Here is a 12,440-nt window from a genome sequence, read left to right on the forward strand (position 1 = left end):
GGAGGATAAGGAAGAAAGTGAAGATCGTCGAAATGCAGTTTGGATTTATGCCAGGAAGAGGAACGACAGACGCGCTTTTCATTGTGAGGCAGTTGCAGGAGAAGTACATGGAGAAGAGGAAGAAGTTGTTTCTTGGGTTTGTTGATCTGGAGAAAGCATTCGATAGGGTTCCACGTGAAGTAGTGACATGGGCATTGAGGAAGTTAGGAGTGGAGGAATGGTTGATCAGAGTAGTGATGGCAATGTACGACAGAGCGCGCACAGCTGTCAGGACGAAGGATGGGAACAGTGGTGAGTTTGAGGTGAAGGTGGGAGTGCATCAGGGGTCCCTACTAAGTCCACTACTATTTGTAGCTGTGATGGAGGTGCTGGCTCAGAACGTAAAGGAGGGTTTACCGTGGGAGTTGTTGTATGCAGATGATCTGGTGTTGATTGCGGAAAGTATGGATGGACTGAAGGAAAAGATGAACACGTGGAAGGAATGTATGAAGACAAAAGGTCTGAAGGTGAATTGTCGGAAAGACGAAGGTGATGGCAAGTGGTAAAGCATGTGGTGAGGTGGAAAGAACTGGGAAGTGGCCCTGTGCTGTGTGTAGGAAGGGTGTCGGAGAGAACTCCATTCAATGTACAATGTGCGCTGAGTGGGTTCATCAAAAATGTAGTGGTCTGAGAGGGTCATTAACCAGTGTGGCAGCTACATTCAAATGTAAGGTGTGCACAGAGGGAGCTGCAGATGGAGGAAATGTTGAGTTGGATCTTGGAGATGGTGTGAAGCTGGAAGGTGTGAAAACATTTTGCTACCTCGGAGACATGCTGAATGGAGAAGGTGGATCAGACTCGGAAACGGTTGCTAGAGTGAGATGTGCATGGAAGAAGTTTCGGGAACTGAGTGGCGTGCTGATGATGAGGGGAGTGTCGTTGAAGCTGAAGGGAAAGGTGTATGCTGCATGTGTGAGAAGTGTTATGATTTATGGGAGCGAGACATGGGTAATGAACGTAGAGCAGCAACGAAGGTTGGAAAGGGTGGAAATGCGAATGGTTCGATGGATGTGCGGAGTATCGTTGAGAGAGAGGAAGACAAATGATGAATTGCGAAAGATGATGGGAATAGAGCCTGTGATTGATGCTGTGAAGAGGAACAGGTTGAGATGGTTTGGTCATGTGTTGAGGAAGGATGAAAGTGACTGGTTGAGAAGAGTGATGGAAATGAATGTAGAAGGAAGTAGAGGACGGGGAAGACCGAGAAAGACTTGGCTAAAGATGGTGGAAGAAGAAATGCAGGCAAGGGGGTTAACAAGGAGAGATGCAGAAAATAGGGCAAAATGGAGAAGATTGTCATGGGGACCGCAAGGCTAACCCCCGCTCTTGTAGGGAAAATGGCCTTTAAAATGCATGTTGTTGTTGTTGTTATCCTAATCATAATCATCATCAGCTCTTAACATCATCATCAACATCATCATCATCAGCTCTTAACATCAACATCATCAGCTCTTAACATCATCATCATCATCATCATCATCATCATCATCATCATCATCTCTTAAAATCATCATCATCATCATCATCATCATCATCATGTATTAAAGCAGGGTTTTATCAAAGTGAGGTTGTATCAAAGCAGGGTTGTATTAAAGCGAGGTTGTATTAAAGCGAGGTTGTATCAAAGCGAGGTTGTATCAAAGTGAGGTTGTATCAAAGCGAGGTTGTATCAGAGCGAGGTTGTATCAAAGCGGGGTTGTATCAACGTGGGGTTGTGTCATAGAGAGGTTGTATCAAAGCGAGGTTGTATTAAAGTGAGGTTGTATTAAAGCGAGGTTGTATCAAAGCGAGGTTGTATCAGAGCGAGGTTGTATCAAAGCGGGGTTGTATCAACATGGGGTTGTGTCATAGGTTGTATCAAAGCGAGGTTGCATCAAAGCGAGGTTGCATCAAAGCGAGGTTGTATCAAATCGGGGTTGTATCAAAGCGAGGTTGTATCAAAGGGAGATTGTATCAAAGGGAGATTGTATCAAAGGGAGATTGTATCAAAGGGAGATTGTATCAAAGCAGGGTTGTATCAAAGCAAGGTTGTATCAAAGGGAGATTGCATCAAAGCGAGGTTGTCTCAAAGCGAGATTGTATCAAAGCGAGGTTGTATCAAAGCAGGGTTGTATCAAAGCAGGGTTGTATCAAAGCGGGGTTGTATCAAATAAGGGTTGCATCAAATAAGGGTTGCATCAAATAAGGGTTGCATCAAATAAGGGTTGCATCAAAGCGAGGTTGTATCAAAGCGAAGTTGTATCAAAGTGAAGTTGTATCAAAGCGGGGTTGTATCAAAGCGGGGTTGTATCAAAGCGGGGTTGTATCAAAGCGGGGTTGTATCAAAGCGGGGTTGTATCAAAGCGGGGTTGTATCAAAGCGGGGTTGTATCAAAGCGGGGTTGCATCAAAGCGAGGTTGTATAAAAGTGAGGTCGTATCAAAGCGAGGTCGTATCAAAGCGAGGTCGTATCAAAGCGGGGTCGTATCAAAGCGGGGTTGTATCAAAGCGGGGTTGTATCAAAGCGGGGTTGTATCAAAGCGGGGTTGTATCAAAGCGGGGTTGTATCAAAGCGGGGTTGTATCAAAGCGGGGTTGTATCAAAGCGGGGTTGCATCAAAGCGTGTCCAATGAAAGCGGGGTTATATCAAAGCGGGAAGGTGGAGGAAACCAGTCATCACTGCCAGCAGATATAACGTTTCATTCTAGTTTTACTGTATTTTATGTTTTTGTTAAAATGAATTGATTAACTTTTCTACTCACGGTTTTTCCTCACTTTCATCTTTTCTTATTTTTTTGTTTGGCATTTCTGATTTGTAAATTGTACATAAACACACTTTTATCTTTTTGTAATAAAAGGATCTCAAAAGTTTCCCTCTCTCTCTGTCTCCCTCTCTCTGTCTCCCTCTCCCCCTCTCCCCCTCTCCTTCTCTCCCTCCCTCCCCCTCTCCCTCTCTCCCTCTCTCTCCGTCTCTCTCCGTCTCTCTCCGTCTCTCTCCGTCTCTCCCCGTCTCTCTGTCTCTCTCCGTCTCTCTGTCTCTCTCCGTCTCTCTGTCTCTCTCCGTCTCTCTGTCTCTCTCCGTCTCTCTGTCTCTCTCCGTCTCTCCGTCTCTCTGTCTCTCTCCGTCTCTCTGTCTCTCTACGTCTCTCTGTCTCTCTCCGTCTCTCTGTCTCTCTCCGTCTCTCTGTCTCTCTCCGTCTCTCTGTCTCTCTCCGTCTCTCTGTCTCTCTCCGTCTCTCTGTCTCTCTCCGTCTCTCTGTCTCTCTCCGTCTCTCTGTCTCTCTCCGTCTCTCTGTCTCTCTCCGTCTCTCTGTCTCTCTCCGTCTCTCTGTCTCTCTCCGTCTCTCTGTCTCTCTCCGTCTCTCTGTCTCTCTCCGTCTCTCTGTCTCTCTCCGTCTCTCTGTCTCTCTCCGTCTCTCTGTCTCTCTCCGTCTCTCTGTCTCTCTCCGTCTCTCTGTCTCTCTCCCTCTCTCTGTCTCTCTCCCTCTCTCTGTCTCTCTCCCTCTCTCTCTTTCTCCCTCTCTCCGTCTCCCTCTCTCCGTCTCCCTCTCTCCGTGTCCCTCTCTCAGTCTCCCTCTCTCTGTCTCCCTCACCCTCTTTCTGTCTCCCTCTCTCTGTCTCCTTCTCTCTGTCTCCCTCTCTCAGTCTCTCTCGCTCTCTCTTTCTCCCTCTCTCCGTCTCCCCCTCTGTGTCTCCTCCTCTCTGTCTCCCTCTCTCTCTCTCCCTCTCTCTCTCTCCCTCTCTCTCTCCCTCTCTCTCTCCCTCTCTCTCCCCCTCTCTCTCCCCCTCTCTCTCTCTCCCTCTCTCTCTCCCTCTCTCTCTCCCTCTCTCTCTCCCTCTCTCTCTCCCTCTCTCTCTCCCTCTCTCTCTCTCTCTCCCTCTCTCCCTCTCTCCCTCTCTCTCTCCCTCTCTCTCTCCCTCTCTCTCTCCCTCTCTCTCTCCCTCTCTCTCTCCCTCTCTCTCCCTCTCTCTCTCCCTCTCTCTCTCTCTCCCTCTCTCTCTCCCTCTCTCTCTCCCTCTCTCTCTCCCTCTCTCTCTCTCTTCCTCTCTTCCTCTCTCCCTCTCTTCCTCTCTCCCTCTCTTCCTCTCTTCCTCTCTCCCTCTCTTCCTCTCCCTCTGTCTCCCCCTCTCTGTCTCTCCTCTCTGTCTCCCTCTCCCTATCTCTGTGTGTGTCTCTCTCTCTCTCTCCCTCTCTCTGTCTCCCTCTCTCTGTCTCCCTCTTTTATTTTCCTCTCTCTCTTTCTCTGTCTTCCTCTGTCTCTTTCTCATGCTCTCTCTCTCTTTCCCCCTTCTTTTTCCCAGATGAAGGCTGTGGCAGGAGTTAAAATGGCTTTCCAGCTTCAGTGCAGCATCCTCCGAGGCGAGAAAACTGGAGAGAACATGAGATCAGAAAACACTAATGAGGATATCGTGCGTGGAATGAGCCTGGATGACCCAGGAAACTCTCTGTGCTCTCATCTCTACACACTCATCCGCAACAACCGCCAGCACCGCAGAGCCTTTCTCCTCTCACTTTTGTCTCTCTTCGATGAATCAAATGTCAGTCACTCTACGACAATCCCGCTACATTGTGAATTTAAAATGTTAATGTGAAATAACCTCAAATATATTTCTGACAAACGGATGGATAACAGCCAATCAATCAATTTGCTATTTTGCGCATTTCATTGCGAAGGAACATGTAGCCACGTGAAAAAGTAAATACACCCCATGTAAAGTTTTGACTTTTTCAACATATTTCAACATACAGCTACTCGATCTTCATTTCAACAATATTGATAGATAAAGGTGATATAACACAACAAATATCATGAAACATTTACATTTTGGAGTCCATTGTATTCTTTAAATAAACATAAATTCAAATTTTGCATGTGGAAAAAGTAAGTACACCCTTGGCTCTAATAGGTGGTATTGCCCCCTTTGGCAGAAACAACCTCAAGTAGGTGTTTCTTATAACTGTCTACGAGTCTCTGACATCGACTGGGAGAAATTTTTGCCCACTCCTCCATGCAGAATTCTTTCAGCTGTGTGATGTTTGAGGGGTTTCTTGCATGCACAGCTCGTTTCAAATCCCCCCACACATCTCGATGGGATTTAGATCCGGGCTTTGACTTGGCCATTCCAGAACCCTCCATTTCTTTCTTTTCAGCCATTCCTTGGTGGATTTACTGGTATGTTTAGGGTCATTGTCATGTTGCAAGGTCCACCTTCGGTTTAGCTTCAACTTTCCGACAGATGGCCTCACATCATCCTCAAGCACCCTCTGGTACAATGAAGAATTCATAGTGGAATATATGATGGTGAGCTGCCCAGGCCCTGATGCAGCAAAGCTGCCCCAAACCATAATATTTCCACCACCATGCTTTACAGTTGGTATCAGGTTCTTGTGGTCAAATGCTGTCTTTGGTTTTCGCCAAACATGTCTGCTGGTACTGTGGCCAAATAGCTCTACCTTAGACTCATCTGTCCAGAGCACATTGTTCCAGAAGTGCTGGTCTTTGCCTAGGTGTTCATTGGCAAACTTTAGTCTTGCCCTGATGTTCTTTCTGGACAGCAAAGGTTTCCTCCTGGCACAACTCCCATGTAGATCAAATTTGTGCAGCCTCTTTCTAATGGTAGACTCGTGCACTTTGACATCAACGGTGGCAAGAGCTACCTGTAGGTCCCGTGATGACATTCTGGGGTTCTTAGAGACTTCTTTCAGCATCTTGCGGTCTGCTCTCGGGCTGAACTTGCTGGGGCGGCCTGGCCTGAACAAGTTGGCAGTTGTTTGGAATCTTCTCCACTTGTAGATGATCTTCCGGACAGTCGAATGATTGATTTCAAATTGTTTGGAGATCTTTTTAAATCCCTTCCCAGACTCGTAGGCATCTATAACCTTCTTTCTGAAGGCCTCAGAGAGCTCTTTTTATCTCGGCATGGTGATGCCGCACACTTCAACAACAAAGAGCAAACCAAACTAAATGTCTGAGGTTTAAATAAGACAGGTTCCTCCAAGATCCTCTCTAACGATGTTCTAATCATTTGCACCTGAGCTGGTGCACCTGATTCTAATTTTAGGTATTTGAAGTAGTGATAAATGTAGGGGTGTACTTACTTTTTCCACATGCGACATTTGCATTTATGTTTATTTAAATTATACAATGGACTACAAAATATAAATGCTTCATGATATTTGTTATATTATATCACCTTTATCTATCAATATTGTTGAAATGAAGATCAAATAGCTGTATGTTGAAATATGTTGAAAAAGTCAAAACTTTACATGGGGTGTACTTACTTTTTCACGTGACTGTATCAAGTACGTTGCAAAGGATGAGATAAGTAAAGTGAATTGAAGAAACAAAACCTTGAGCTAGATGTGATTTGTAAACTTGTGATGAGACTATGTGATTTATTATTTTATTTAAAGGCAGCGAGTTGCATACGTTATGCCGGATTGCAAAAGTCTTCATCCTAGAGCGAGGAAGTACCAGGGGATTGCAGCAGTTTGATTGTAATTTCTTAATCCTGGTGCAACTTGTGATTCGGTCTGAAATGGAGGCACAAAGCAATTGATGTTTGGCTTTAAAATGTACGAATGAAATGTTCAAATGTATCCGTCAGTGGGAATTGGGAGCTTGTGAAGAGTTTGAACAAATTGAGTGATGGGATCAAATTGATGAGGCTGCACTCCGAGTCTGGCTGCCTTTTCTGAATGAATGAATAATTAATCTTGCAGGTGAAGAGTGGTGTCTGCGTCATCAGACAAGTACAGCGGTGGATGGAATCAAAAGAGCGTTTATTTAGGCCTGCTAACCGTAGTAGGAGCAAGGAGAATGGACGTTTTGGTTATTAGCATTGCGTCATCGCAAAAGGAGGAGGCAGAGAGCACTGTGGGATTGAAGGGAAGGACTGTGGGAGCTTAATCGGAGCAGAAAATGAAGCAAATTGATTTGCATTGGTGATGTACGTGAATAAATCGAAGTCTGCTAATTTAGCGCATACATATGAGGAGCTTCTGGAAGAAAGAAAAATTACCATCGTCTATGACGATATCTCACCTCAATAAATGTGACGATATCTCACCTCATTCATAACACTAAATGTATTTCTACTACAATAATGTTTAAAGTTTGTTGTGTCGTCATGCGATAATGGGAATGTCATTGTGTAATTTTGACGCACTGTCGTCATGCGATGATGGGAATGTCATTGTGTAATTTTGAAGCACTGTCGTCATGCAATGATGGGAGTGTCATTGTGTAATTTTGAAGCACTGTCGTCATGCAATGATGGGAGTGTCATTGTGTAATTTGATGCACTGTCATGCGATGATGGGAATGTCATTGTTTAATTTTGACGCACTGTCATCATGCAATGATGGGAATGTCATTGTGGCATTTTGACGCACGGTCATCATGTGATGATGGGAATGTCATTGTTTAATTTTGACGCACTGTCGTCATGCGATGATGGGAATGTTATTGTGTAATTTTGAAGCACTGTCGTCATGCGATGATGGGAGTGTCATTGTGGCATTTTGACGCAGTCATCACGCGATGATGGGAATGTTATTGTGGCATTTTGACGCACTGTCGTCATGCGATGATGGGAATGTCATTGTGGCATTTTGACGCACTGTCGTCATGCGATGATGGGAATATTATTGTGTAATTTGGACGCACTGTCGTCATGCGATAATGGGAATGTCATTGTGTAATTTTGAAGCACTGTCATCATGCAATGATAGGAGTGTCATTGTGTAATTTGATGCACTGTCATGTGATGATGGGAATGTCATTGTTTAATTTTGATGCACTGTCGTCATGCGATGATGGGAATGTTATTGTGTAATTTTGAAGCACTGTCGTCATGCGATGATGGGAGTGTCATTGTGGCATTTTGACGCAGTCATCACGCGATGATGGGAATGTCATTGTGGCATTTTGACGCACTGTCATCATGCGATGATGGGAATATTATTGTGTAATTTGGACGCACTGTCGTCATGCGATAATGGGAATGTCATTGTGTAATTTGGACGCACTGTCGTCATGCGATAATGGGAATGTCATTGTGTAATTTGGACGCACTGTCGTCATGCGATAATGGGAATGTCATTGTGGCATTTTGACGCAGTCATCACGCGATGATGGGAATGTCATTGTGGCATTTTGACGCACTGTCGTCATGCGATGATGGGAATATTATTGTGTAATTTGGACGCACTGTCGTCATGCGATAATGGGAATGTCATTGTGTAATTTTGAAGCACTGTCATCATGCAATGATAGGAGTGTCATTGTGTAATTTGATGCACTGTCATGCGATGATGGGAATGTCATTGTTTAATTTTGATGCACTGTCGTCATGCGATGATGGGAACGTCATTGTTTAATTTTGATGCACTGTCGTCATGTGATGATGGGAATGTCATTGTGGCATTTTGACGCACTGTCGTCATGCGATGATGGGAGTGTCATGTGGCATTTTGACGCAGTCATCATGCGATGATGGGAATGTTATTGTGGCATTTTGACGCACTGTCGTCATGCGATGATGGGAGTGTCATTGTGGCATTTTGACGCACTGTCGTCATGCGATGATGGGAATCTCATTGTGGCATTTTGACGTGCTGTCGTCATGCGATGATGGGAATATTAATGTGTCATTTTGACGCACTGTCGTCATGCGATGATGGAAATGTCTTCGTATCATTTTGACGCACTGTCATCATGCGATGATGGGAATGTCTTCATGTCGTTTTGACGCACTGTCGTCATGTGATGATGGGAATGCTATTGTGGCATTTTGACTCACTGGCATACGATGATGGGAGTGTCATTGTGGCATTTTGAAGCGCTGTCGTCATGCGATGATGGGAATGTCTTCGTGTCATTTTGACGCACTGTCGTCATGCGATGATGGGAGTGTCTTCGTGTCGTTTTGACGCACTATCGTCATGCGATGATGGGAATGTCATTGTGTCATTTTGATGCACTGTCGTCATGCGATGATGGGAATGGTATTGTGTCATTTTGAAGCACTGTCGTCATGCGATGATGGGAATGTCTTCGTGTCATTTTGATGCATTGTCGTCATGCGATGATGCAAATGTCTTCGTGTCGTTTTGATGCACTATCGTCATGCGACGATGGGAATGTAATTCTGGCATTTTGACGCACTGTCGTCATGCGATGATGGGAATGTTATTGTGTCATTTTGAAGCACTGTCGTCATGCGATGATGGGAATGTCTTCATGTCATTTTGACGCACTGTCGTCATGTGATGATGGGAATGTCTTTGTGTCGTTTTGACGCACTATCGTCATGCGATGATGGGAATGTCACTGTGTCATTTTGACGCACTGTCATCATGTGATGATGGGAATGTTATTGTGGCATTTTGATGCACTGTCATCATGCGATGATGGGAATGTTATTGCGGCATTTTGACGCACTGTCGTCATGCAATGATGTGAATGTGATTGTGGAATTTTGATGCACTGCCATCATGCAATGATGGGAATGTCATTGTGTAATTTTGACGCACTGTCATCATGCAATGATGGGAATGTCATTGTTTAATTTTGACGCACTGTCATCATGCGATGAAGGGAATGTGATTCTGGCATTTTGACGCACTTTCGTCATGCGATGATGGAAATGTGATTGTGGCATTTTGACGCACTGTCGTCATGCGATGATGGGAGTGTCATTGGGGCATTTTGACGCACTGTCATCATGCGATGAAGGGAATGTGATTCTGGCATTTTGACGCACTTTTCATGCGATGATGGGAATGTTATTGTGGCATTTTGACGCACTGTCGTCATGTGATGATGGGAATGTGATTGTGGCATTTTGACGCACTGTCGTCATGCGATGATGGGAATGTCATTGTGGCATTTTGATGCACTGTCATCATGTGATGATGGGAATGTCATTGTTTAATTTTGACGCACTGTCGTCATGCGATGATGGGAATGTCATTGTTTAATTTTGACGCACTGTCGTCATGCGATGATGGGAATGTCATTGTGTAATTTTGCCGCACTTTTGTCCATCTTTCTACAGGCTCCATCTCTTTCTCTGCTCCTCTTCGTAGCAGACAATCTAGCTCACTTTCCATATCTGACGCAAGAAGAGCCTTTGTTCCTTGTACATCATCTGGATGTTCACCTCTCTGTATGTGGTTCCAATCTCCTACAGAGTTTCAGAGAGGTAATACTATTTTTAATTCCAGAATTAATTAATCTCCCTTGTTTATGCTAATTTGCATTCCTTTATGTACAGTCTTCTCTTCCAGCCTTCTACTGAGTAAAACTTGACTAGATGAACCATATTATATGTGTGCCCAAAAATGTATGATGATTATGATGATGGACGTAGCACCACACATACTGATACGGAGTTATGCACGTAATCACTCATGCTACCCCTCCCCATTCTATACCCCTTTGCCCTATATACCATCTCTTTGTGCCACATATGCCGATGTACATAAATAAATGTTCTTCTGGAAGTGGGAGTCCAACATTTGATCACTCTTTCCTGGAGTCCCTATGCACTAGGAGTAGCAACATGGCATGTCCTGGAAGTTTCTGGTCATGTGGGTCACGGGCGCAATTTTGTTTCCATCAATAGCTCTTTGAGTGAGCACACGATAGCTCATCATTCTTTTTAAAATGACAGGATGCTGTACCCTCTGGGTGCATTATTTGATCTGGGAAGAATTTCAAAATGTATAGATTCCCTGCAGATGTCGGAAGGAAAAAAATTGGAAATAAAGTTATTTGTCTATGAGATGTAATCCGATTTCGTGGAATCCGATGGTGGAATCTGACAAGGGTTTCGATATTTGGTTCGGCCAATGTCATGTGTCTAGCCCCACCGAGCTCGATTTTTCATTTTCGCCCTAAGGTCAAGGTCACAAGGTCACGAAATTTAGAAAAGTCGATTTTTTAAATGGTTTTATTACATCGTTCGCTTCCTGATAGGGTGAAATGTCGTACATGTTTTTATATTATCACATCCATAATGAAATACAAGTTTTCCAACAAATTTCAAGAATCTTCGACCTTTGACCTTTGAAGGTCACAAAGGTCAAATTTTCAAAGTTGTCGGAATAGAACCGAATTTTCACTGTTGTGTAGCTAACTAACCTCATAACTGATTATACATTATTTTCTATCTCATTTCAAGGTCAGTAACCTTCGTTTTGACATTTCAAGGTCACAAAGGTCAAATTTTCAAAGTTGTCGGAATCGAACCGGATTTTCGGTATTGTGTAGCTAACTAGTCTCATAACAGATAATACATTCCTATTTATATATTTTCAATGTCGGTTTTGACCTTTGTCATTGAATACCGCTCGCTCGTGAACCATCGTCGTCTCCTGACTTGTTTGCCTTTAACAGCAACAACCCATGTCCCTTAGTGATCTTGAAAATTGAATTGAGCGAGCAACAAATTTTAAACTTCCATTCAGCCACAAGAGCATTAATGAAGCCGGGCACTCACTGTTGGGTGATTATGCCTGGCTCGCAGTCGGAGTTCCAATTCATCCCAAATGTGTTTGATGGGGTTGAGGTCAGGGCTCTGTGCAGGCCAGTCAAGTTCTTTCACATCGATCTCGACAAACCATTTCTGTATGGACTTCGCTTTGTGCACGGGGGCATTGTCATGCTTAAACAGGAAAGGGCCTTCCCCAAACTTGCCACAAAGTTGGAAGCACACAATCGTCTAGAATGTCATTGTATGCTTTATCATTAAGATTTCCCTTCACTGGAACTAAGGGGCCTAGCCCGAACCATGAAAAACAGCCCCAGATCATTATTCCTCCTCCACCAAACTTTGCAGTTGGCCCGATGCATTCGGGCATGTCGCGCTCTCCTGAGTAGATAAGAAATGAGAGTTCTGGGACAGAGCAGAATCCCCGTATCCCCCCTTACCCAAAAAACAGAAAGTTGGGGGGATACAAAGCGGAAGTGTTCTGATTATTTAATTATTTAATTATTTTTAAAAATTATTTATTTATTTCAAATTTTCTCGATTTTCCCAAATTCCACATTTCCCGATGTTCACGATTTTCCCAAAAAATTTTCTTTGAGTATTTAAAATGGACGAGCCAATTTTCAAAATATTTCAAGACATATTCAACTCAATTAGATGGTTGGTTGAGTCACTTCTAATATGTATACATAATTATAATAGGGATAACACACAGGATGATTAATTAAACGTTGTATATTATCAAACCTATGTAAAATGGATGATTTTTTACCTGTTTGGGAAAGTAAGATAAAATTTAATAATCATAAGAATCTCCCCAATTCATTAAGATGTCTAAGTTGGTTCAAGCGGATGTGGGAAAACCTGTTTGCTTTTAACGATGCTCCTTACTCCAAAATTTTTAGACTATGAAAATTTAAT

The 12,440-nt window shown here is 43.7% G+C and overlaps 1 protein-coding gene across 1 annotated transcript in view; it reads left to right on the forward strand.

The window, feature by feature from the left end:
* LOC137421314 (nipped-B-like protein A) overlaps window positions 1-12,440 on the forward strand; it is a 622,227-nt gene that overhangs the window by 546,435 nt on the left and 63,352 nt on the right. Inside the window, exons 41-42 of the mRNA XM_078772631.1 lie at window positions 4,320-4,556; window positions 10,083-10,229. Of these exons, the coding sequence (XP_078628757.1) occupies window positions 4,320-4,556; window positions 10,083-10,229 (384 nt within the window). The remainder of the gene's footprint in view (window positions 1-4,319; window positions 4,557-10,082; window positions 10,230-12,440) is intronic.

This window comes from Myxine glutinosa, chromosome 2, assembly GCF_964187855.1.
Source record: "Myxine glutinosa chromosome 2, kmMyxGlut1.1, whole genome shotgun sequence".
Lineage (NCBI taxonomy): Eukaryota > Metazoa > Chordata > Myxini > Myxiniformes > Myxinidae > Myxine > Myxine glutinosa.